At 47.2% G+C, this 27,404-nt stretch overlaps 1 protein-coding gene across 1 annotated transcript in view; it reads left to right on the forward strand.

Annotated features, from left to right (window-relative positions):
* Nucleotides 1-19,716, forward strand: part of SIGLEC1 (sialic acid binding Ig like lectin 1) — a 44,827-nt gene extending 25,111 nt beyond the window's left edge. Inside the window, exons 14-21 of the mRNA XM_081020654.1 lie at nt 460-765; nt 1,905-2,156; nt 4,875-5,177; nt 8,282-8,536; nt 9,047-9,349; nt 11,095-11,203; nt 12,922-13,012; nt 19,193-19,716. Of these exons, the coding sequence (XP_080876780.1) occupies nt 460-765; nt 1,905-2,156; nt 4,875-5,177; nt 8,282-8,536; nt 9,047-9,349; nt 11,095-11,203; nt 12,922-13,012; nt 19,193-19,321 (1,748 nt within the window). The 3' untranslated portion in view covers nt 19,322-19,716. The remainder of the gene's footprint in view (nt 1-459; nt 766-1,904; nt 2,157-4,874; nt 5,178-8,281; nt 8,537-9,046; nt 9,350-11,094; nt 11,204-12,921; nt 13,013-19,192) is intronic.
* Nucleotides 19,717-27,404: the final 7,688 nt, after the last annotated feature.

Consider the following 27,404-nt stretch of genomic DNA (forward strand, 5'->3'; position numbering starts at 1 on the left):
GCTGCAATAATAATAATAATAATAATAATAATAATAATAATAATTTATTATTTGTACCCCGCCCATCTGGCTGGGTTTCCCCAGCCACTCTGGGCGGCTTCCACAGAAACAAAAAATACACTAAAATCACACATTAAAAACTTCCCTGAACAGGGCTGCCTGCAAAAGACCCCTTAACGCTACCCCTGCCTCCCCTCACCAAAAATGCAAGTATGATGCTTCTAATTTGCATAATTTCCAAGCAGTCGAAATCTTGCAAGTTAACTGTGCATAAGATGCAATCACACTATACTGCGTTTTGATGCATCCCCCAAAAAAACTTGCTTAGATCAAAACTGAAAAAAAGAATGGCTTGGCTACATTTTAAACCCAGAATGTATACGCACATCTTTTTGTTACTGCTGCATAACTCAGTCCCCTGATTCTGCTGATTTCGCTCCTCTTTCCCCCTACTGGAAGATCCTCCCAGGAACGCTTGGGTGAAGTCTTTCCTGGAGACCCAGAAAGGGATGCTGGCCATCATTGTGTGCTCTGTCGAAAGCAACCCTGGGTCTGTACTCTCCCTCCTCCGAGGCAGCGAAGTTCTCGCATCCAGCTCTTTCCAAGCCAGCCGGGCGCCAAACCATAGGCTGAGCGCCGCTGCCTCTCCAAACTCCTTGAGACTCGAGATCAAAGATGTCAGCCTGGACGACGAAGGGATGTACGAGTGCCTGGCTAGCAATGGCATTGGCAAGACCAGCACCGCCTTAGACTTCACAGTGGCGAGTGAGTGAAGACAGCTGGCGCTTGGGGAAGGGTTGTAGCTCAGTGGCAGAAGGTCCCAGAAAGTCAATCCCCAACAGCTCCTCTAGGTCAGTGTTTCCCAACCTTGGGCCTCCAGCTGTTTTCGAACTACAATTCCCATCATCCCTGACCACTGGTCTTGCTAGCTGAGGATTATGGGAGTTGTAGTCCAAAAACAGCTGGAATCCCAAGGTTGGGAAATGCTGCTCTAGGTAACTGGGGAAGTAGGTCAGACCCAAGAGAGCCCATCTAGTCTAGCATTTTGTTATCAGTGGCCGGCCAGGTGTCCCAATGGAAAGCCCCCAAGCATTACCTGAGTGCAGCATCTTTCTCCCCACTTGCGATTCTCCAGCAAGTGGTCTTCACAGGTGTATTCAATACTGGTGGGAGAGCACAGCCATGTTAAGATTCCTGCTCCGTGTTTGCAGTCATGAGATTGTTGTCTATCGCATGACGGTGTATGTTTTCATTCCACAGGGTGGGAAGTGACGGAGAAAGGATGTTTTGGTATTACTGTGTTCCGTGAAGTGGGACTATTGTCCTTTTTTCTTTCTCTCTTTGCTGTCTGATGAGAAAGAGGAAGGAGCGAAGGTAGAATGCTCCGAGTGTAATATATGTAAATAAACGTAGATTAGCCACAACGCTGTGCTACTGAGTTTGTTACGCAAACTGCGAATACTCTGCAAATCCCTAAGTGTGCTAATGCCTTTTGGCATCAGTCGCTGTGATGTTCGGGCAGAAGAAAGCTTTCGACACTCCTGAACGATTGACCAGGAGGGAGAGAACATGCCAGCCAGGTGTGTGTCTCTGCCAGGGTCCTACACGAGAGTAGGATGCTCCTAACAAGCCATTGTGGCTAGTGGCCATCGATAGACTTGGCCCCCATTCATTTTGTCTAATCCTCTTTGAGAGCCATTGAAGTTGGCGGCCATCACTACATTCCATGGCTGTCAGTTTTGTTGTTTACTTGTCAAGGAATGCTTCCAAATAATACAGGAACAGTATATTTTTGTTTTCCATGTCAATGTATGTTAAACAATGATACTTAGCACAGACTGGGGAAGCTGATGATTCCCTGTTGGCTTCAATCCATTTCAGCTTCCCTCTTCTCCATCTTGCAGCTACGAGGGTTGTGATTAAGCCAGTCTCAGAGGTGCGTGAAGGGGATCGGGTCTCTCTCGTCTGTGAAGACAGAAGCTCCCCATCAACAGCTGTCTACACCTGGTACAAGAATTCCAGGTGGCTGTCTGAGGGCTCGGCCCCCTCCCTCATCTTCCAGGCGGTGGCAACCAGCGACGTGGGCTCCTACTCCTGCCAAGTTCAGAACAAGAGGGGGACCAGGAAGTCTCCACCTGCCACCCTGAGGGTGCTCTGTGAGTACAGCAAGAATTCCCTTTTGGAATGGGTTTGTGTGTGGACTTATGAAACATTCCTTAAACCATGGGGCTGGTCTTGCAATCTGCACACTGGAGCCTGTTAAAATGACCCATTTTGTCCAGGGAAGAGTCACTGTGCATAGTGCTGATTGGCTAGCACCTGTGCCGTCATGAGTCTACTTTCCTTCTCCTCCTCCACACCTCCCAAACTCCCAGGGTAGTTTTTCAACTTAGAAAATGTTGAGTGGAGCAGGAGACGGGAGGAACTTTATAGGAATGGACACATAGGCCTCATCAACTGGGAAAGGGGGATTCTTCTACTGTGAAAAATCTTGAAATCTTTTCAAAAAGGAAAGAAGAAAGAATGACTTGTGCCTTAAATATGGAGGCAGAAGCTAAAGTGACAACTAACTCAGCATTCTTATTGCTAATCTCTGCACTTGCTGATTACAATCTGAAGGGGAGGGAATCTGGGCTCTCTCCCCATGGGGAGTCACTTGATTGTGACTTCCATTTTGGAAATAAGATTGTGTGCATCCTGAGAGACATTTTGAAGACTTGGGGATGGAAGTGCCTGTCAGCCTATTTCCCTCCTTCCTTAGGTTCAGTTCAGTCTATTTCTGCAACCATTTGGGTTAGTTTTCATACATTTCTACTGATACGGTACACATATTTAGCACCCAATTTTATCTAACGTATGCCTTATTGCAAGCCATTTCTCCTAATCTGATCCATTTTTATGAACACTTTCCCTTAATATACAGTACAAATCTAAAATGCTGCCTGCATTTCATGTCTCATAGTGAAGTGCAAATTGGAGGGGGTCACATCAAAAAAATGCAAAACAAATTTCTCTCCCATCTTCAGTGAGGACTAGAAACTTTTTCCACAAAGCATTCTGAGGTTTGCAGCACGTACCCTCTACTTAGAATTATAGACTCATCGAAGAAGTGGAAGATACCCAAAGGGTGGCGCTGTGGTCTACACCACTGAGCCTTTGGGGCTTCCCTATCGGAAGGTTGGCAGTTCAAATCGAATTCTTCTTTTGTTCTTCAAAAGTTTTCAAGATTTTTCACTGTAACAGAATCCCAGCTTCTGCCAACCTAGCAGTTCGAAAGCATGCCAGTGCAAGTAGATAAATAGGTACCGCTGCAGCAGGAAGGTAAACGGCATTTCTGTGCGCTCTGGTTTCCGTCACGGTGTTCCATTGCACCAGAAGCGATTTAGTCTTGCTGGCCACATGACCCGGAAAGCTGTCTGTGGACAAAGGCTGGCTCCCTCAGCCTGAAAGCGGGATGAACGTCTCACCCCAAAGTCGCCTTTGACTGGACCTAACCATCCAGGAGTCCTTTATTATTATTTATTGAATTTATATACTGCCCTATACTCGGGGGTCTCACAGAATAAAATCAAGATATAAAAGCACAAAATATCGAATAAAAATTAAAACAACGACCCAATAGCCCCCCCCAAAAAAACCACATTTAAAAATGGCGTAGTATGTAAGAGCGGTAGACTCTTTGGATCATTGGATTGCAGAGATAGAAGGGGTCCCCAAGGGTGATCTTGTCCAACCCCCTGCAATGCAGGAACCACAGCTAAAGAATCCCTGGCGGGTGACCATTAAGCCTCTGTTCCAAAAGCTTCAGTGAAGTGTGGGAATGTTCAGGGATGCAGGAGAGGATATATTGTTTGATTATAGCCTTTCCAACTTGTGTTAACAAGTTCACAATTTAGCAGAGTAACATTCCCCCTTTTTAAGCTCACAGCAGATGTGTTTGCTCAGGCTGGCTAAAGCCTCTATAATAACTGTTCTGGTATTTTCCCCTTATTCCCTCATAAAAGATAAGACACGACACAGTCTTCTATAAAAGTATTAAAAGAGTTTACTCACATTCTGTTCACAATCGGATCCCAGAAGGCAGACTTAGCTTAGAAAAGTCACATACACCTGGAAACTATCTTATAAGGAGACAGTCCCTCTGTCCTCTTTCCTGGGTGGCCAGTATGGTGTAGTGGTTAAGAGCGGTAGACTCGTAATCTGGTGAACTGGGTTCGATTCCCCGCTCCTCCTCATGCAGCTGCTGGGTGACCTTGGGCCAGTCACACTTCTCTGAAGTTTCTCAGCCTCACTCACCTCACAGAGTGTTTGTTGTGGGGGAGGAAGGGAAAGGAGATTGTTAGCCGCTTTGAGACTCCTTCGGGTAGTGATAAAGCGGGATATAAAATCCAAACTCTTCTTCTTCCTCTCTTGGCTGGAGGCCAAGAGAGCATCTTTGGTTAAGCAGATGTTGCTTCTTCGATGCATGTAGCCAAAGGAGAGAGATGGCTGCCCTGCCCTGTGCTTTTGTCGTTACCTGCACAGGTGAGGCCACACCCACCCCTAGTCACATGCAGAGGAAGTCTGTCCCAGCCCAGAAGGAAACAGGAAGTTTACCTGCTGGCTGGACAAACATTCCTCCCCATGTGTAAACAAGTTCATTCTAGGAATGTTGTACTTAACTGTTCTTGTGTTTCACATCCCACACATATAGAAAGAGGCGGTCTTTGAGGTATTGTGGCTCTGAGCCGTTTACCTTTGCCTTTACATTAGCTAGTCCAGCCCCCTTGCAATGCAAGAATGCAGGTATCCACGGTTTAAATCCGGGCCTTGCTGCCAGGCCACACCTCTTGTGCAGAAACATCTTGACATGTGACATCATCTCTCCCCCACAGATGCTCCAAAGAAGCCATCCCTGACTTCCTTCCTGGAGACTCAGTCCGGGAGCCAGGCCATCATCGAGTGTACAGTTGAGAGTCACCCGCCGTCCGATGTCACCCTGTACAGGGAGGGTGTGGTCTTGGCTTCCAGCAGGAGGTCTGGGACTCTCCCTACCCAGCGGCTCATTGTCCACTCAGCCCACAATGCTCTGAAAGTTGAGATCAAAGATCTCCGCCTCGAAGACAACGGGCAGTACCGATGCTCAGCTAAGAACACCTATGGGGAGACCACCGCTTCCATGCGCTTCAATGTGGAGAGTGAGTGATTCTCTTCTACCCTCTCCCCTTTCCATGTGGGGGAATGACCCTTTTATGAGTGTCCAGCAGAAGCACGGCTGCCAACATGCGTGCCACTTTTGGCCCCAGAATCATAGAATCATAGAGTTGGAAGAGACCACAAGGGCCATCGAGTCCAACCCCCTGCCAAGCAGGAAACACCATCAGAGCACTCCTGACATATGGTTGTCAAGCCTCTGCTTAAAGACCTCCAAAGAAGGAGACTCCACCACACTCCTTGGTAGCAAATTCCACTGTCGAACAGCTCTTACTGTCAGGAAGTTCTTCCTAATGTTTAGGTGGAATCTTCTTTCTTGTAGTTTGGATCCATTGCTCCGTGTCCGCTTCTCTGGAGCAGCAGAAAACAACCTTTCTCCCTCCTCTATGTGACATCCTTTTATATATTTGAACATGGCTATCATATCACCCCTTAACCTCCAAGGGTGCAGAACAGGATAGGGCAGGGGTGGAACAGGCTTACGCACGACGGCTGATGCACCAAATGCCACAAAACATAATAATAATAATAATAATAATAATAATAATAATAATAATAATTTTTTATTTATACCCTGCCCTTCCCGGTTCAAAAACCGGGCTCAGGGCAGCTAACAACAAATTTAAAACACTTTAAAACAATTATAAAAGCAGCATAAAATACAGTATAAAAACATGAATAACAATAAAATTCAAAAATCAAAAATCAATTTAAGGGAAATAAGCTTTAGATAATCCCCAGGGCTAGCTGGCTGAATTGGTCCTACTTGGGCCAGCGAGGAGGCCAAGGGAGAATTAGCTGTGGGGTCCCAGAGCGGGTGATCTTCATAAAAATGGAGGGGGTGGGAAGAGAAGGGAAATAAAAGATCAGGCTGAATTTAAATTAAAGGTCAGGAGGAATAGCTCTTTCTTACAGGCCCAACTGAAGGAGGTTAAATCCTGAAGGGCCCTGGTCTCATGGGACAGAGCATTCCACCAGGTTGGAGCCATCACTGAGAAGGCCCTGGCCCTGGTGGAGGATAGTCTGACTTCCTTAGGGCCCGGAACCTCTAAACTATGGTTATTCATGGACCTGAAGGTCCTCTGCGGGGCAGACCAGGAGAGGCGGTCCCGTAGAAACGAGGGCCCTAAGCCACAAAGGGCTTTTAACCCACATGCAAAACAGAATTGCCTGTACATCCTTACACATGCAAGCCCCTGTGGCGATTTATTTGTTTCATAAAATCTTATATGTTGCTTGACTATTAAAACAAAACAAAAGGAGTTTACAAAGAGAATGAAACAATGAAAAGATCAGTAAAGATAGCTCATTAAAAGGTTCAGAAGAAAAAATAATGAACTGATAAACGGATTAAAACTCACATAAACATTTTACATGTCTGAATAGGTTTGTCTGCACAAAAATGTTGTTAGCAGGCACCAGAAAAAGTACGCCTGCCTGATATCAATTGGCTGGGAGTTCCAAAGTGTTAATGCTTACACATGAAAAAAAATGAGTTCTTACAAATGCAAAACATGTGGCACCTGCAACAGGACCAGTCCCACTGATCAAAGTGGGTGTTTATGGGGAAAGGCAATCTCTTAGGTATACTGGTCCTAGGTACTTAAGGGCTTTAACCGGAACGTGGGTGGCGCTGTGGTCTAAACACTGAGCCTCTTGGACTTGCCATTCAGAAGGTTGGTGGTTCCAATCCCCACAATGGGGTGAGCTTCCGTCACTCTGTCCCAGCTCCTGCCAGCCTAGCAGGTCGAAAGCACACCAGTGCAAGTACATAAATAGATACCTTTGCGGTGGAAAGGTAAATGGCATTTCCGTGTGCTCTGGTTTCCATCACAGTGTCCCATTGCGCCAGAAGCGGTTTAGTCCTTCTGGCCACATGACCTGGAAAGCTTTCTGTGGACAAACGCCGGCTCCCTCGGCCTAAAAGCAAGATGAGCGCCGCAACCCTATAGTCGCCTTTGACTGGACTTAACTGTCCAGGGGCCCTTTACCTTTTTACCTTTTTCTTAAGGGCTTTAGATACTAATAGCAACACTTTGAACTTGGCCCAGTAGCAGATGGGCAGCCAGCACAGACCTCTGAGCACAGCTGTTCTGTGATGACAAAACCCCCTGCTGTCAGCAATGGTGCTGCAGCCTCCTACACTAAGGTTACAATATTTTTTTCAAAGAATCCGGGAACACTTTTTTTAAGAGAGAGAGAGAGAGAGAGAGAGAGAGAGAGAGAGAGAGAGAGAGAAGTTATTTTAAAAAAGATTATTATTTTTCAAAAAGAAGAAGTAATATCTTCTCTTCTGTGGTCTCCTCTGTTGCATGGCCTTCCTCTGGGCCCCATCCTGCTCTCTTGGAGCGCTAGCCGCTGTGGAGTAGGCTCAGGTCGGGCCTGGGCTCGGCCACATGTCCGTCCTCTCTTACCTCTCCTCCTCAGCGGCGGCAGTGGCGTGGCAAGGTCAGGGCTCCCCTCTTTTTTCTCCTTCCTCTTTCTCTCTCTTCCTTCTCCTTCTCCTCCTTCTCCCTGCATCGGCTCTGGGGTTTTCCTGGCCCCAGAGACCCGCTGGGCAGTTGGCCGGGTGCTCTCACTCCCAGCTCAATTTGGGTCAAGGGGAGGTCAGCGGTTCCCCCAGTTGACACACCAGGCGTCCCCGGTTCCCCCTTGGCAGTGGCGGTGCAGCGACAGTCTCAGCAGCCTGGAGCCAGCCTGGTAGCGCAGTTGGCTCTGGCTGGCTTCAGGAGCTGTTCGCTGCCGTTGCGCCTGCCATTTTGCCTCGCCGGAAATCCCCATATGATGTGTCTTGTGCCGTTGAACCCATCACGCCACATTCATTCCCTACTAATAAATCTATAACACTTAAAATATAAATCCGGGGACATTAAATGAAATCCAGGGACGGATTTCTGAATCCAGGGACTGTCCCCGGGAAACGGGGACATCTGGTAACCATATCCTACACCCATTGCAGCTTCCGGATCAGGCACGAGCGAAGCCTCGCATAGAGTGCATTGCAGTAATCCAGCCCTGCAGTAACCAATGCAGGAAGCAGAGGAGGACAAATCATTTTGGTTTCTGTCTTGCTCTTTTCCCTACTCAGATGCCAGGGTCGCGATTGAGCCCTCTCCCGATGTCCAGGAAGGAGCAATGGCCAACATGACCTGTGTGGTTGTCAGCCAGGCGACGGGGGAAATGAACTATACGTGGTACAAGAACAGCAAGTGGCTCCAGGGTGGTCCAGAGCGGTCCCTCCTCCTGGTGGGCGTGGCCAGGGACGATGCTGGCTCGTACCACTGCCAGGCAGAGGGGAGGATGGGAACCGTGACCTCTGCCTTGGTCATCTTGAACGTGCTTTGTAAGTTTGTGGGTCTTTGTGAGATCTGTGAAGGCTGCTACAGGGCCAGCTCAGCCCACTGGGCTGTCCCACCTCCGATTCATAGAATTGTACCATTGGAAGGGCACCCAGGGTCATCTAGTCCAACCCCCTGCAGTGCAGGAATCTCAGCTCAAGCATCCAGGACAGATGGCCATCCAACCTCTGCTTAAAAACCTCCAAGGAAGGAGAGGCCACCACCTCCCGAGGGAGCCTGTTTCAGCCCGTCGAGCAGCTCTTACTGTCAGAAAATTCTTCCTGACATTTAGTCAGAATCTCCTTTCTTGTAACTTGAAGCCATGGGTTCGAGTTCTACCCTTCAGAGCAGGAGATAACAAGCTTGCTCCATCTTCCATGTGACAGAGGTTGAAAACCTCTGCCCTAGGGGGTTCCCCCAGCTGCAGCCTCCTAGCACTCCTCTGCATCCAACCGGTCCTTGACACCTCCAGATTAGATGGACTATCTTTTTTTCCTATGTTCTTACCCATTCAGATGCACCCAGCACCCCTGCCATCAGCGCCTACCTGGACAACCAAAACGGGAAGGTGGGCATCATCGACTGCAAGGTGGACAGCCACCCCCGCTCCCTGCTGGCCTTGTACAAAGGAGATCGGCTCCTGGCTGACACCAACCACTCCCATGCCATAGCCGGTCTGCGCTTCGCCATGTTCCCCTCCTACAACAGCCTGAGAGTGGAGATCCAAGACGTCACGCCAGAGGATTCGGGGCATTATGTCTGCCAGGCCAGCAACCCGTTAGGAAAGACCGCCAGCGCCGTTGGCTTCAGCGCAGAGAGTGAGCAGAACTCATGCAGGGGGGGCGGGAGACAGAAATGGAGAAATGAGTGGGGTTTTCAGAGGAGTGGGGAGTCCATGTGTTTTCTAAAAACCAGTACACTATGGGATGGCCACCACCATTCCATGGGCTAAATCTGACCCGCAAGGCTGTTTTCCCCCAAACCACACCTACCTGCCTACCTGCCTCACACCAGGCTGCCAGAAGCTCGGCCTACACTCGAATAGGACCCTGGCAGAGACACATGCCCAACTGGCATGTTCTCTCCCTCCTGGTCTTTCGTTTGGGAGCTTCAAAAGCTTTATTCAGCCCGAAAATCACAGCAACCGATGCCAACAGACATCGGCACACTTTGGGATCTGCAAATTTTGCGCATTTCGCATGACAGACCTCAGCATTTTGGCTAATCTACTTTTATTTACATATAAACACACACGGAGCACTGCAACTTGGCTCCCTCTCTCTCCAGCATCAGACAGCAAAGAGAAAAAGAACAAAGGACAATAGTCCCACTTCACGGAACACAGTAACACAAACATCCTGTCTCCGTCACTTCCCACTCTGTGGAGTCAAAACATATACTGTCATGTGATAGACAACAATCCCATGACTGCAGTCACGGAGCAGGAATTCTAACACAGACATCGTAAGTGACGTCAGATGTGCAGCGCATAAAGATGAGGCTGGATCAGCTGTGTGACTGAGTTTCTCAAATGCACAGTTGAGTCTTCCAGACAGGAGACATGAAGTCACTGCCCATCAGCTGACAAACTGGGGGGGACTCAATTCTGCAGCTTATTCCTGCAGAAAGCAGGGCTGAAGTCACTACCCACCCATCAGCTGGACCTCTGTTCATAATCCCCAATCCAAGAGGTCCTGTATGATAGAATCATAGAGATGGAAGGGACCCCAAGAGCCATCTAGTCCAACCCCTTGCCTTGGACCTCAGCTAAAGATGGCCATCCAACCTCTGCTTAAAAACCTCCAATGGAGGAGAGCCCACAACCTCCTGAGGGAATCTGTTCCACTGTAAAGTGGCTTGCAGTGGACTTCCTCAATCTATACACCACTGTGATGCTAGAGACAGTTTTACTTGGTCAGAACAACAGCGGCCGGTGGAGAACCTGCAAAAGTGGAGTCTGCAGCCTGTAAATCACACAGGTTTATATAGAGGCATTCCCACTTTACACATGGCTAGAAATTAACCAACATTCTCAGAGGAAAAGCATGCCTGCGTTAGGGAAGCTTTTAATGTTTGATGCATTACTGTATTTTAATATTTTGTTGGAAGCTACCCAGAGTGGCTGGGGAAGCCCAGCCAGATGGGCGGGGTATAAATAATAAATTATTATTATTATTATTATTATTATCATCATCATCATCATCATCATCATCAGAGCTGGATGCCTGATTCAGTTAGAAGTACAGGGCACCTCCTTTCAATTGTTTTATGTTGCAAACCGCCCTGTGACCTTGGGTTGAAAGGCGATATATAAATTTAATAAACAATAATATCAGGCTAGCTCAAGACTGGGCTTTTTCCTGCACAAGCCTTCTTGACGCACTCCTAATATGGTTTGAGGAAGCAGGTTCTCCAAACAATATCCTTTTCTGCCCTTCCTTTCACTGCTTTTACATCTTAGGCTAGAAATATGTTTATTGATAAGCCTCCCACCACGGGTGGTTCTCAGTGTCCTCTTCTGAGCTATTTTCTCACACACACTCCAATCTCTGTTTGCCTGCAGCGCTCTCAGACCTCCACTTGTTCAAGATCCTGGCTGGGGTATTCTTTGCCTTGACTTGTGCAGCTCTGCTTTGTGGCTTGGCTCTTGGGATGCAAACATACTGGACCCGGTAAGGCTGGCTGGTGTTCGCTTCCATCGATCATTAACCCAACGGATTCGGGAAGAGGAAGCCTGTCTTCTGGTTGGTCTCTGAGATAACAGGATGCTGGACTTGATTGACCACTGGCCTGACCTAGCAGGGCTATTTATTCCTATGTTCTTATTATTTCTAGGAACTTTTTTGGGGGGAGGAGCCCATAGGATTTGCTGCCACAAGTTGTAGTGATGGCCACCAACTTAGTGCCCTCCAACATTTCTCCAATGAGAATAGGGACGTCCTTTTCTATAATTTAGGACACAGGTGGTGCTGAGGTCTAAACCACAGAGCCTAGGAGTGGGATGAGCTCCCGTTGCTCGGTCCCAGCTCCTGCCAACCTAGCAGTTTGAAAGCACGTCAAAGTGCAAGTAGATAAATAGGTACTGCTCCAGTGGGAAGGTAAACGGCGTTTCCATGCGCTGCTCTGGTTCGCCAGAAGCAGCTTAGTCATGCTGGCCACATGACCCGGAAGCTGTCTGCGGACAAATGCCATCTCCCTCGGCCAGTAAAGCGAGATGAGCGCTGCAACCCCAGAGTCATTCGCAACTGGACCTAATGGTCAGGGGTGCCTTTACCTTTACCTATTCCATAATAATAAAATTTATTACTTATACCCCTGCCCAACCAACTAGGTTGCCCCAACCATTTTGGGTAACTTCCAACATACATAAAAACATAATAAAACATTAACCCACTTCCCTATACAGGGCTGCCTTCAGACGTCTTCTAAAGGTTGTATAGTTATTTATCTCCTTGGCTTGGAGGGTCGCATAACTCCATACCCTCCAACATTTCTCTGTTGAAAATAGGGACGTGCTAAGGTGCTAAGGAAAAGCGGGGCATCCCGGGATCAAATCAGAAACTGGGATGGCTTTGTAAATCTGGGAGTGTCCCTGGAAAATAGGGACACTTGGAGGGTCTGCAACTTTTACAAGGATTAGAAGATAAAGCTAACAATCACTGCTAGTCACCATGATGGCCTGCTGCCTCCTGAATTTGCTACCACTGGCTGGGGAACGAGAGTGAAAGAGGGCTGTTGACGTCATATTGTGTTGGTTGCTTCCCATTTGGGAAGGTTTCTGGTTGACTGACGTTGAGTAGATAAATACTACGCCAGCTGGCTGGGGCTGATAGGAGTTGCACTCCCAAAATATCTGGAGGGCATCAGGTTGGCCAAAGCTGTAATTAGAATCATAGAATTGTACAGTTGGAAGGGACCACAAGGGTCATCTAGTCCAACCCCCTGCAATGCAAGAATCTTTTGCCCGCATGGGGCTCGAAGCCACAACCCTGAGATTAAGAGTCCCGTGCTCTGCCAAATGAGCTATCCCAGATCCCTTATGTTTCCACTTGCATTGAACCAACATAAGTAGCGATAGCCACCCAGCTGGATGGCTTCTAAAGAGAGAAACTCGCAGAGGAGAAGTCTGTTGGCAGCCACGTTCTCCCTCCTCTGTCCAAGGCAGGAATGCTTCTTGCTGCCAGCTGCCAGGAGAAATCGAAAGTGGGGAGAGTTGCCCCTGTTGCCGTCAGCTCCTGCTTGTGGGATTCCTCCTGTGGGCATCTGGCTGGCCTCAGAATGCTGGACATAGGGTTGATCCAGCAACCAGGCTCTTCTCAGATTCCCAAGTTTGCAGCGCAGCCACACCCAAAGAGACAGCCCCTCCAACCCCTTGTGTTATATTTTCCAGGATCAATGAAGAGTGCAAAAGGTGGAAGCAGCAGAAAAACAAGAAGGCGGAAGCAGCAGCAGGGGCAGAAAACAGAGACGAGACTGTCCAGGTTCAAAGAATCATTGGATTGTTGGGGGAATGTTCAGGGATGCAGGAGAGGATATATTGTCTGATTATATCCTTATCCACCTTGTGTTAACAAGTTCCACAATTTCAGCAGAGTAACATTCCCCTTATTTTAAACTTTGCAGCGGATGTGTTTGCTCAAGCTCGCTAAAGCCTCTATAATAACTGTTCTGGTATTTTCCCCTTATTCCCTCATAAAAGATAAGACACAACACAGTCTTCTATAAAAGCATAAAAAGAGTTTACTCATATTCTGTTCACAATCGGATCCCAGAAGGCAGACTTAGCTTAGAAAAGTCACATACACCTGGAAACTATCTCATAAGGAGACAGTCCCTTTGTCCTCTCTTGGCTGGAGGCCAAGAGAGCATCTTTGGCTAAGCAGATGTTGCTTCTTCGATGCATGTAGTCAAAAGGAGGGAGATGGCTGCCCTGCCCTGTGCTTTTGGCGTTACCTGCACAGGTGAGGCCACGCCCACCTCTAGTCACATGCAGAGGAAGTCTCTCCCAGCCCAGAAGGAAACAGGAAGTTTACCTGCTGGCTGGACAAACATTCCTCCCCATGTGTAAACATGTTCACTCTAGGAATGTTGTACCAGACTGCTCTTGTGCTTCACATCCCACAACTGTAGAGATAGTAGGGGTCCCCAAGGGTGATCTTGTCCAACCCCCTGCAATGCAGGAACCACAGCTAAAGAATCCCTGGCGGGTGACCATTAAGCCTCTGTTCCAAAAGCTCCAGTGAAGGAGAGTCCACCACCTTACAAGGGAGTCCATTTCACAGTCAAGCAGTTCTTACTGTCAGCAAATTCTCCCTCATGTTTAGTAGGAATCTTCTTTCTTGTCATTTGAATCCATCCGTTCTGGTCCTGCCCTCTGGAGCAGCAGAAAACAAGCTTGCTCCCTCTTCCATGTGACAGCCCTTCAGATACTTGGAGATGGCATAATAATAATAATAATAATAATAATAATAATAATAATAATTTATTATACCCCGCCCATCTGGCTGGGCTTCCCCAGCCACTCTGGGCAGCTTCCAACAAAATATTAAAACTCCGTAATATATCAAACATGAAAAGCTTCCCTAAACTGGGCTGCCTTCAGATGTCTTCTAAAAGTCAGATAGTTGTTTATCTCCTTGACATCTGATGGGAAGGTGTTCCACAGGGCGAGTGCCACCACCGAGAAGGCCCTCTGCCTGGTTCCCTGTAACTTGGCTTCTTGCAGCAAGGGAACCATCAGAAGGCCCTCAGCGCTGGACCTCCATGTCCAGGCTGAACGATGGGGGTGGAGACGCTCCTTCAGGTATACTGGACCAAGGCCATTTAGGGCTTTAAAGGTCAGCACCAACACTTTGAATTGTGCTCGTACTGGGAGCCAATGTAGGTCTCTCAAGACGGGTGTTATTGTTACCATAAAGCACCAATGCTGCAGCAAGCAAAGGCTCTAGCAGCTCAGCCAGCTGCTTGTGGCTGGAAAGCCAGACAGGATGTTTGTGACTGTTGCCATGGGAACAAAGGGGCAGTCCATTCTGTACTGAGCACCGGATGTTAGCTCAGTGTGTGTGTGTCATATGACCCGTACTGGATGTACTTGGGAGGAGTTTTCTCTTGCTGTTGTTGAGTGCAGACATGATTCTCTGTACTGATGTAAGAGGCAGAAATAAATGATGTAAATAGTTTTCTGTCTGCTTCTTTCCCCTCCCTGGGGACACCAAAGGGGAGAGAGGAAGAACGGTGTGTTCCTCTCATACATCTGAGAAGAATCGCCGGACCTCGCCTGCTTATCAGCAGAGGTTGGGAGACGCGGGGAGGTCGACAGGAATATCTGCCGGTGCCTGCTTGTGGCACATTCCTCTGACCCAGGCAGAATTCCAACAGTGGCAGCCTTCGGATGGTTTCGATCCATCGAACATCTGCATGAGAGGCTGGTGGATTGTCCTCCTCTGCTCCAAGGAGGGAGAAAAGCATCTGAAAGCAGCCAGAGGCTCCACAGACAGCTGGTGGAAAGAAGAGGTGTTTTCCAGAGCAACAAAGTTCAAGGTATGCTGCATTTCGGGCTAAAAGTGTGAACGCAGGAAGATTAATTCCCTGGTTCACGGAGCTGCGTTTCAAAGAAAACAAAAGCTCCGGAGGAAGAGGCCTGCAGCTTGGAGGCTGAAGCCTGCATTCCACAAATTTTTGTGGTAGATAAGATGTCTTATTGAAATGCATTGTTGCTAGGTAACGGAAAGTTACTGGCAGAGGAGCTGGACAGTGAGCCTGGGAAAGCGAAACAAAATCAGAGAATGTTTTGGCTACAAGGTTTACGAGCTCTTGGAAGGGACTTTTCAATAGCAGCCTGAGTTTAGCTGCCAGGTGCAAAGAGCGTAAACAATTTGCAGTTTGCTGCGTGAGAAAAGAAAAAAACAACTGTTGGATTTCACGGTTTGTTTGACAGTGAGCTGGAGGCTTGGCTTCAAGATGGATGCCAAGAAAGGAGGTTTGCCTTGCCCACCTCCCTTGACCAATGACAATTATTCATCTTGGTCTGTAAAGATGAAGGCCCTGCTGCAGAATCAGAGGCTTTTTGATGTAATTGAAAACCCCATCCCTGCAGCACCAACCAGAGGTTGGGAATCACGGAATGTAAGGGCCAGGACTGCCATAATTCTGTGTGTCTCAGATGATCAGTTGGTGCATGTTCAGCATTTAGAAAATGCGAAAGAGGTATGGGACACGCTGCGTACAACGCATCAGAGAGATGCTGGTTCTTCAGCGTTGCTGTATTTTGAGAAATTGACCAATCTGAGACTTGCGCCTGATGGAGATGTTCAAGCGCACCTGACAGAAATGAAGTTTCTGCGTCAACAGATGGTGGAACGCAATTTCCGTCTTCAGGAGGAAGTGTTTTGCTTCATGATCATAAACAGCCTTAGCCGCACCTACAAGGTTGTTGCCAGTCAGCTTGGTTCCCTACCGGCCGCGCAGCTGACCGCGGAGAGAGTTTGTGCTGTGGTCCTGAATGAACACGACAGACTTGCTGCACTGGAAGAAAAAGACAGGGGGAGGGAAGAACAGAGTTCTAATTCCCCCACTGCTGATGCTACTGGAGAGCATGGTGTAGCATTGAGTGCTGTCCGATGCTACAATTGTGGACAGACTGGGCATCTACAGCGAAACTGTAAGAAGCCGCGCCAGTCAAGAGGAGCAAAGAGCAGCTCTACGAAGCCTCAGGCATCAGGCAAAAGCCGTACCAAGTGCCAGGTGAAACCTGCAAAGGCTATGATGGCGAAAGGAACCACGCCAGATGTTGGGAACGCATTCATAATCGACACGGGCTGTACAAAACATTTGTGCCCGCACAGAGGACTATTTTCAACGTTGAGGAAGCAAAGCTTCACTGTGAAACAGGCCAACGGTCAGGAGTTGGAAGCGACTGGAATTGGGACTGTGTATCTTGAGAGTCTGAACTTGACTATAAATGATGTTTACCTGGTTCCAGAACTGAGATTTAATCTGCTGAGCGTGTCGCAGATTGCAAAGAAAGGACTGAAACTGTCCTATGATGCTAAAAGCTGCAAGATCTACAAAGATGGAGAACTGTTTCTTACTGCCAAAGAGAAAGATGGACTGTATTTGTTGACTTTTGATCAAAGTGATTACATGAAATGTAATTCCTCTGTTTCTAACGAAATCTCTCTTGCAGGTGTGACCAGTGTGAGCACCAAGACCAAGAAGGTCGACAGAGCATTTCAGCGGGTGTATGCTGATGTGATTGGTCCTCTAGAACCATCTAGAGGCAGTGCAAAGTATTACCTTGTGTGTGTGGATTGTTTCACTAATTATTCTTGGGTTTATATGATGGAGAAACCGCAAGAAACTTTAGAAAAGTTTCAGGAGTTTTGTGACAAGGTTAAAAATATGCATGATGCTAACATTGATTGTCTTTTCACAGATGACAAACAAATTTTTCTGTTACAGAAGTTTCAGAAGTTCCTGGATGGAAAAGGGATAGACCACAAAGTGGCAGTTTCGCAAGAAGCGTGGAACAGGGGGGTCTGTGTAAAAGTGAACAAAGAATTGCAAAAGGGGATGAATGCGCAATTGCTGAGTTCACATTTGCCACATGAATATTGGGCGGAGTCTCTAGCGTCCTATCTTCATGTGTGGTTGAGAAAAGTCTCAACAGAGTTGGGATGTTCTCCTTTTGAGAAGCTATTCAATAGAAAACCTTCTGTTGCCTATTTTAAGGTTTTCGGGTCTCATGTGAGAACAGAAGCTCCAGGTGGAGTAAAGAATGCCAGAGGCATTTTTGTGGGTTATGAAAAGGGTCTCTACAGAGTAATTTTGTCTGAATCTGGTCAGGTGATTCTCACAAAGTTCCTAGAGAGTGCTCCAAAGCAAGAGCGGATAGTACAGACATTTCCCACAGGTAACGATTCTGTTGATAATGATGATGATGAGTTTGATCTTATTGAGTTCAGTAGTACTGATAATGACAGCGATAGCTCAGACAGCTCAGTTGTAACAGTCATTGAGAGAAAATCTCACACAATGGATAGACCTTCACAGATGAAGGAAGAACCACTGATTGCTACTGGTTCTCAACAGAGTCCAAAGGTTGAACCAGTGAGCACAGAGGATCAGAACCTCAAACGCAGGTCTGAGAGAGTTACAAAGGGTGTACCACCAAAGAGGTACTCAAAAGAGTTTGCTAACTTAGCTGTTGCGTGTGTTGCTATTGTTAACAACTCAAAGCAGGTTGAAGCAGTGTCTAAGTCAGAGACAAAGACACAACAGAGGGTAGCAAGCCAAGGTAATGCAGAAGCACTCATTCCTTGGAAGCCAGACAACCAGAGAGGTACATTGGTTAAACCAGTGGCGGGTAGTTCCAAGGGTGGAACTGAAACAACAGGGGAATGTTATAAATATAACAACTGTTTGTTTTCTTCTCTGGATGACGCTTTGCTCGCAGCACACATTGATACTTTAGGGGGAGTATGTTACCATAAAGCACCAATGCTGCAGCAAGCAAAGGCTCTAGCAGCTCAGCCAGCTGCTTGTGGCTGGAAAGCCAGACAGGATGTTTGTGACTGTTGCCATGGGAACAAAGGGGCAGTCCATTCTGTACTGAGCACCGGATGTTAGCTCAGTGTGTGTGTGTCATATGACCCGTACTGGATGTACTTGGGAGGAGTTTTCTCTTGCTGTTGTTGAGTGCAGACATGATTCTCTGTACTGATGTAAGAGGCAGAAATAAATGATGTAAATAGTTTTCTGTCTGCTTCTTTCCCCTCCCTGGGGACACCAAAGGGGAGAGAGGAAGAACGGTGTGTTCCTCTCATACATCTGAGAAGAATCGCCGGACCTCGCCTGCTTATCAGCAGAGGTTGGGAGACGCGGGGAGGTCGACAGGAATATCTGCCGGTGCCTGCTTGTGGCACATTCCTCTGACCCAGGCAGAATTCCAACAGTTATGTGGTCTTGGTGGCCGCTCCCAGTCACCAGTCTAGCTGCCGCATTCTGGATTAGTTGTAGTTTCTGGGTCACCTTCAAAGGTATACGCATTGCAGTAGCCCAAGTGGGAGATAACTAGAGCACGCACCACTCTGGCGAGGCAGTCCGCAAGCGGATATCACCTCTCAGTCTTCTCTTCTCAGTCTAAACCTACCCAGCTCCCTCAACTGTTCCTCATATTTCCAAAGCCCTTTATCATCTTGGCCACCCTCCTCTGCACACCTTCCAGAGAGTTTCAACTCTCTTTAAAGCTATTGTCTTGCCTCCATCCAAGCCCCTAGCACTAGGATTGGATAGGGACACAAACTCGGAACAGGCGATTACTTCTGCCTTAGAATGGGATCAGTTGCTCTGCAACATCAGGGCTGCACGTGGCGCAAGTTTCCTTGAAGTCATGTGGAGGTGAGTCACTGGTGGGAATGACTGATTGATTGTGGGCAAGTGTAAGTAATGTGGTGGGTGGTGCAAGCCGAGATTGTTGAGGGAAGACTCTGCTCTGGTCTTCAGGAATCCCTGTGGGGCAGAAGGTGTTTCCTAATGCACATCACCTTCAGTTCCTCACTTAGGCTACTGGGTCACATTGGGAGCTGGGAATCAACCTCAGGAGCCTTTTTGGATTGCTGAGGTTCCATATATCTGACTTGGTCACTTGGCTCTTTCCACAGCTGAGTGAGGAGAACCCAGGAACGCCTCCGGCCGGACGGTTCTGCCTCTCCTACAGGAAGCTGCGAGCAAAGACCGAAATTCCACCACAGGAAGAACATTCTGAACAAAGCTGCACAAGCGCCTTGTGAGCAGTGGGAAGAGATCTGGTGGGAGTCACAGCAACCAGACGACCATGCCAGTTGTGGAGGACGAGGTGGAAAGGGTGGTCATCTAAAGGCTGTTGCTCTGGACACTGAGTTGGAATCATAGAATTGTAGAGTTGGAAGGGACTCTGAGGGTCATCTAGTCCAGCCCCCTGCACTGAAGGAATCACAGCTAAAGAGGGACCCACAGCCTCATCATTTCAGGCACCCCATTTTTCACCAAACCACCATGAACCTTTTCACTCATTTAAAATTTCAGAATTGGTCTTGGATTTTGAACTTCATCAGATTTCATTTTTTTAATATACCGGTATATATAAATTTTTATTAGTTTTTAACATACCATTTTCAAGAGTGATTAAACATACTTTTACATCTTCTTCAATTTTTTTGACTTCCATCAGTCCTGTCTGAAAATTTTCCAATCTAATCTCTTAGTATGCATTTCTTACTTTCCCTATTACATTTAAAACTCATAACCAATATCTCTATCTTTTTCTACTTTGTAGCACTTCGTATATTTCTCCTTACAAAACTTCTTGTAGTCCTACTAGCGTAATTTGTTGATTGCAGTTGCTCTTCAAATAATTCATATACTTCTTCCAATCTTCTGTAAATCTCTGGTCCCGCAGGTTTCGAATCCTTCCTGTCGTTTTGTCATATTCTGCATAGTCCATTAATTTCATCTGCCATTCTTCTTTCGTCGGAATCATCAGATTTCATTTTTGATGTTTGAGTGGGCTGGGCAAAAAATGAAGGAGGGGTTGCAGCCTTCCACTGTGAGCCTTTCTTTCCCTCCAGCGCAATCTATTCTGAGCAGGAGATCCTCTTCTGCTGACCTCCAAGTTGGGCAGAGATAGGAAGGGGCCACAGCTCAGTGGGAGAGTGTCTGTGTTGGAAGCAGGTCTCAGGATCAATTCCTGGCAGCTCCAGGCAGGCTTGGGAGACGCTCTTCCCTGAAACCCTGGACAGCTGCTGCCGGTCAGTGTAAACAGTACTGAGCAAAATCAACCAATGGTCTGACTCAACATGAGGCAGCTTTCTATAAGGACCATGTCTTGAAAGACCTACACTGGCTCCAAGTACATTTCTGAGCACAATTCAAAGTGTTGGTGCTGACCTTTAAAGCCCTAAACAGCCTCAGTCCAGTTACAGATAGGTAGCCGTGTTGGTCTGCCTTAATCAAAATAAAAAAAATCCTTCCAGTAGCACCTTTAAGACCAACTAAGTTAGTTCTTGGTATGAGCTTTCGTGTGCAAGCACACTTCTTCAGATACACTGAAACAGAAGTTGCCAGATCCTTCTATATAGTGAGAAGGTGGGGAGGGGTATTACTCAGAAGGGTGGTGGGAATGGGAGATTGGCAGATAGCTGGGATGAGCCTGCTGACGACTCTTAACGACTGTAATGGGTCTTACAGGAAAAGGCAAGGGGTGAGAAGGTGAGAAATGGCTTAGTCATGTATAATGGGATAAGAATCCAATGTCTTTGTTCAAACCAGGTTTCTCCATGGTTTTAAGTTTGGTAATGAGTTGCAATTCAGCAGCTTCTCTTTCCAGTCTATTTCTGAAATTCCTTTGTAGTAAAACAGCTACTTTGAGATCTTGTATAGAATGTCCTGGGAGATTAAAGTGTTCTCCTACTGGTTTCTCTGTTTTGTGATTCTTGATGTCAGATTTATGTCCATTTATTCTTTGGCGTAAGGTTTGGCCTGTTTGTCCAATATAGAGAGCTGAAGGACACTGTTGGCATTTGATGCCATACACAATGTTAGATGATGAGCAATTGAATAGTCCCGAGATGGTATGTGTGATGTTGTTGGGGCCAGTAATGGTGTTGTCCGGGTGTATGTGGCAGCAAAGTTGGCATCTGGGTTTATTGCAGGCTCTGGTGCCAGTGTCCGTGTTAAGTCTGGTTGTAGTATTATTGTGGGTTAGGAGTTGTTTAAGATTGGGTGGCTGTCTGTAGGCAATGAAAGGTCTTCCTCCCAGAGCTTGAGAAAGAGAACTGTCATTGTCCAGGAGAGGTTGTAGATCTCTGATGATGCGTTGTACAGTTTTAACTTGGGAGCTGTATGTGATGACTAGAGGTGTTCTGTTATTTTCTTTTTTGGGTCTGTCTTGCAGCAAGTTCTCTCTGGGTTTAAGTCTGGCTCTGTTGATCTGTTGTCTAACTTCATCTGCTGGGTATTTTAGTTCTGAAAAGGTTTGCTGTAGATCTCTTAGGTGAGAGTCTCTGTCTGTAGAATTGGAACAGATGCGGCTGTAACGTAGTGCCTGGCTATATACAATGGACTGTTTGGTATGTTTGGGATGGTAGCTAGAGGCATGTAGATATGTTTGTCGGTCAGTTGGTTTACGGTATAAGGTGGTGTCCATGCGCCCATCCTGTATTTTTATAGTAGTGTCCAAAAAATGTATTTCTTGCATAGATTGATTCATTGTAAGGTTGATTGTGGGGTGAAAATCATTAAATTTCTGGTGAAAGGTGTCCAGGGTCTGTTGACCATGTGTCCAGATGATAAAAATATCGTCAATGTATCGCAGATACAAGAGAGGTTTGAGTGGGTAGGAGTTTAGGAAACGTTGTTCTAAATCTGCCATGAAGATGTTGGCATACTGTGGGGCCATGCGGGTGCCCATTGCTGTGCCGCTGATCTGAAGGAACAGGTCATCACCGAATTTGAAGTTGTTGTGGGTAAGGACAAATTGGCAGAGTTTGGTGGCAAGGTCCGCTGTGGTTTTATCTGAAATGGTGTTCCTTATAGCTTGTAAACCATCGTTGTGTGGGATGTTGGTATACAGAGATTCCACATCCATAGTAGCTAGTATAGTGTTGTTGGGAAGATTATTTAAAGATTGTATTTTCCTCAGAAAATCTGTGGTGTCACGTACATAGCTGGGAGCACTGATGGCATATGGTTTCAGCCTCAGTCCAGTATATCTGAAGGAGCGTCTCCACCCCCATCATTCTGCCCGGACACTGAGGTCCAGCACCGAGGGTCTTTTGGCAGTTCCCACACTATGAGAAGCCAAGTTACAGGGAACCAGGCAGAGGGCCTTCTCGGTAGTGGCACCCGCCCTGTGGAACACCTTCCCACCAGATGTCAAAGAGAAAAATAACTACCAAACTTTTAGAAGACATCTGAAGGCAGCCCTGTTTAGGGAAGCTTTTAATGTTTAATAGGTTATTGTATTTTAGTGTTCTGCTGGAAGCCGCCCAGAGTGGCTGGGGAAACCCAGCCAGATGGGCGGGGTATAAATAATAAATTATTATTATTATTACCATGTGCATGTAGAACAGACTGGGTCGTGCCATCTGCCTTGTCAGCAAAACTTTAGATAATCCCATGAGGTGCCAGCTTGCCAAATCCCGTACTTTTACTCCTCAGCCAATGGCATCTGGGTCAAAACCAGTGTCCTCATCGCCTTCTTGCCATAAAAAGTCAACATCAGCGCTACACAGTTAACACCTTCCCCGCCAGAGTCATCTCGCCGCAGCTGTCTGTGCTATTAACACTGTGCTGTCTAATAAATAATGTCACCAGCAACACAGTTTCCAGCACCCCAGCTTCTTCTCCAACTTTCTCTGAGACATGAGTGAGGAGCATGAGAAAATAAGAAGGGACTGCGGGATCAGGTCAAAGGCCCATCGAGTCCAGCATCCTCTCCTCACACTGGCCGATCAGGAGGCTGCGGGAATACTCACAAGTAAGACCTGAGCCTAAGAGCCCTCTCCCCTCTTGTGTTTCCCAGCATTGCTGCCTCCAACTGTAATAATAATAATAATAATAATAATAATTTTTATTTATAGCCCGCCCTCCCCAGCCAAAGCCAGGCTCCGAGTGGCTAACAACAATAAAAGTAACACAACATTCTAAAATCAATTCATTTTAAAATCAATTCAAAATCAAATCAATGGCAACCATTGGGCTAGAGTTCGGTGAGGATTGCCAAAGGAGGGGGTCCGACTGTGCCTTGGCCAAAGGCCTGGTGGAACAGCTCTGTCTTGCAGGCCCTGTGGAAAGATGTCAAGTCCCGCAGGGCCCTAGTCTCTTGTGACAGAGCGTTCCACCAGATCGGGGCAATGGCTGAAAAAGCCCTGGCTCTGGTTGAGGCCAGCCTAACCTCCCTGTGGCCTGGGACCACCAAGATGTTTTTGTTTAAAGACCGTAAGGTCCTCCGTGGGACATACCAGGAGAGGCGGTCCCGTAGGTACGAGGGTCCTAGGCCGTATAGGGCTTTAAAGGTTAAAACCAGCACCTTAAACCTGACCCTGTACTCCACCGGGAGCCAGTGCAGCTGGTATAGCACCGGGTGAATGTGATCCCGCGGCAAAGACCCTGTAAGGAGTCTCGCCGCGGCATTCTGCACCCGCTGGAGTTTCTGGGTCAGTCTCAAGGGCAGCCCCACGTAGAGTGAGTTAGAGAGTTAGAGAGACACAGTAGAGCCATTCTGGCTAGGGGCCATCCCAGCCCTCTCTGCTCCATGAATTTGTCCTCTTTCCATCCATTCTTGTCTCCCCTTCAGCAGAAAGCAACAGTTTTGGTTGAGGACAACCTTCTCTCTCTGCTCCGCAGCCCAAGGGGAGGGCAGGACTTCTTTATTATTTATCCATTTATTTATTTATTTGCATTCGTATCTAACTTTTTTCTTCAAGGAGCTCAAAGTGGCAGACATCGTTCTCCCTGCCCTCATCTAATCCCTACAGCAACACCCCTGTGAGGTAGGTCTGGCTGAGAGGAAGAGACTGGACCAAGCTCACCCAGTGAGCTTCACAGCCGAGTGAGATTTGAACCCAGGTCCTGGTCCAATTCACTAGCCATGCTGACTTCCCTGCGAGACTTGGCTCAGTCTTGTTGCAAAGGATGAAATCACACCTTCCTTTTTAAAGTACTTTAAAATCACTTGAGAGTCTTCCTTTGCTTCAGTTAACACACATCCCCACATTCTCCATTCTCTTTTGCACACCATTCCATGTGCAAAAGCCGCCTTTTCGGAAGTCCAGGAGGCCCAGTTTGAAAACTGATGAGGGTGACACCTGGTGGAAAACGGGTAGAAATGCAATGCACCAGGCTAGCCTAGCCTTCAACAGCTCTTTCCAGCTGATAATGGTGGGGGTGCAATTTGGTGGGGGCGTGGAGGGTGCTGTGGGTTAAACCACAGAGCCTAGGGCTTGTCGATCAGAAGGTTAGAAGGTCGGCAGTTCGAATCCCCGCGACGGGGTGAGCTCCTGTTGCTTGGTCCCTGCTCCTGTCAACCTAGCAGTTCGAAAGCACGTCAAAGTGCAAGTAGATAAATAGGTATCGCTCCAGTGGGAAGGTAAACGGTGTTTCCACGCGCTGCTCTGGTTCGCTAGAAGCAGCTTAGTCCTGCTGGCCACATGACCCGGAAGCTGTACACCGGCTCCCTCGGCCAGTAAAGCGAGATGAGCGCTGCAACCCCAGAGTTGGTCACAACTGGACCTAATGGTCAGGGGCCCCTTTATCTTTACGTCTAAACCACATACGCATACCCCTAAACCTTTTGTGAATCTAGGTTTGGCCCCATTGAGGGACAGTGTTTCAATATGAGTAGGAAAATGAGAGTAGCCCTAAACATTTTTCTAGGAAAAAAGCACTGGCCTTCTGCTCCATGAAGCTGTCTACACTGCCTTCGAAGCCATCCAACTTGGTGCAGTTGTCAGTTCTGGGAAGCAGGGGCTATCATGACAATCCCCTTGGCCATGTCCCTTCTAAGACCATACACCCAAAAGGAATTGATGACCTTTTGTTGCAGGCATGGGAGCTGCAATACAAAGTCAGCTTGCCCCCCCCCCCCCACTGCCTTCCACCACAATCCCCCAAAATGTTGTTGAGCTTTTTGGGGGCGATTGCTTCCTGGTTCTGTTTGCAGAAACCCAGACATTTTGCCAATTTTAAAAAATCACAGAGCTGCCAGAGCTGTCAACGCACACACAATGCTTGATTTGATCCTCCCTTTTTCCCCCAGATGTAGCTCTTTATTGACCCAATATTCCACGATTTAGATCTTTCCCCCAATCCTTCTTCCCTGGCCATTTTGTGCACCATTTTGTGCGTTTGCCCCTGGTGCCAAAACGTCCTGAGCTGGCGAAGACTTCTGGTGGACTCACGAAAGCTTAGTGGTGTTTGAAACTGGATTTATGTGTAAGCTAAACAAGCTATAGCTTAGGGCCCCACTCTCTTGGGGACCACCCAAAAAATTAAAGGGAGGGGGAACAGGATGTACGTTTCCAAAATATAAGATAAAAACAAATAAAATAAAACCTACATACAGCAGCAGTGTTTTGTTTTGTTTTGTGTTGTGTTGTGTAGGCTCCTGTGATGCAAGTAATGGGCCCCGCCTGCTAGCCTGCTCCCTAAAATATCACTGGTTAGATACCTATTAGGTCCATAAATGACCATATAGCATATATTCAACACAAAAAACAGCGACAACTTGTTGTTGACAAAGGACAGCTGGATATATAAAGGGCCCCATTACCTTCAGTAGCTTAGGGCCTCATCAAACCTAAATCCGGCCCTGGATGTTTCCATTGGTCATAATAAAGAGACTTTGGGGGGTTTTCTAAAATAAAAGTAGCTGTTTAACCCTTAGTCATGCATGCTAAAGCCATCTATTTCTTCCTCTGCTTACTTCTTTTTCTTTGGCATGCAAAACATTAGCAAGTGCTCAGGAAAGAAAAATTCTACCCACTTTCTCCACACAACGCGTAATTGCATGTGTTTCAATAATTTCCTCCCTTACTTACCCCCCCCATACTAAAAAGCCCAAGCATCACAGTTTTAATAGTTAATTGGTTTTGTTCAAAGGTGTTTTTGCTGCATACAGTATGCCAGTTAATTGCTGTAAGCTGCCTTGTGAGGGTTATGCATTAAATATAAATACATTAAGTGAACAGATCAGATCAGAATTAACAGATGGATCTGTTCAAAATTCATCAGCTTAAGTGACTGACTGGATCTACCTTATCTTTCACCAGTCCCAGCCCTTCAGCTTCCCTTTGTTGTTAGTCGTTTAGTCGTGTCCGACTCTTCGTGACCCCATGGACCAGAGCACGCCAGGCACTCCTGTCTTCCACTGCCTCCCGCAGTTTGGTCAGACTCATGTTTGTGGCTTCGAAGACACTATCCAACCATCTCGTCCTCTGTCGTCCCCCCTTGTGCCCTCCATCTTCCCCAACATCAAGGTCTTTTCCAGGGAGTCTTCTCTTCTCATGAGGTGGCCAAAGTCTTGGAGCCTTAGCTTCACGCTCTGTCCTTCCAGTGACCACTCAGGGCTGATATCCTTAAGAATGGAGAGGTCTGATCTTCTTGCAGTCCATGGGACTCTCAAGAGTCTCCTCCAGCACCATAATTCAAAAGAATCAATTCTTTGACGATCAGCCTTCTTTATGGTCCAGCTCTCACTTCCATACATCACTACTGGGAAAACCATGGCTTTAACTATACGGACCTTTGTTGGCAAGGAGATATCTCTGCTTTTTAATATGTTGTCTAGGTTTGCCATTGCCTTTCTCCCAAGGAGCAGGCGTCTTTCATGACTGCTGTCACCATCTGCAGTGATCATGCAGCCCAAGAAAGTAAAATCTCTCACTGCCTCCATTTCTTCCCCTTCTATTTGCCAGGAGGTGATGGGCCCAGTGGCCATGATCTTCATTTTTTTGATGTTGAGCTTCAGACAATATTTTGCGCTCTCCTCTTTCACCCTCATTAAAAGGTTCTTTAATTCCTCTTCACTTTCTGCCATCAAGGTTGTGTCATCTGCATATCTGAGGTTGTTGATATTTCTTCCGGCAATCTTAATTCCGGTTTGGGATTCATCCAGCCCAGCCTTTCGCATGATGAATTCTGCATATAAGTTAAATAAGCAGGGAGACAATATACAGCCTTGCCGTACTTCTTTCCCAATTTTGAACCAATCAGTTGTCCCATATCCAGTTCTAACTGTAGCTTCTTGTCCCACATAGAGATTTCTCAGGAGACAGATGAGGTGATCAGGCACTCCCATTTCTTTAAGAACTTGCCATAGTTTGCTGTGGTCGACAC

This window comes from Podarcis pityusensis, assembly GCF_964106645.2.
Source record: "Podarcis pityusensis genome assembly, chromosome: 9".
NCBI lineage: Eukaryota > Metazoa > Chordata > Lepidosauria > Squamata > Lacertidae > Podarcis > Podarcis pityusensis.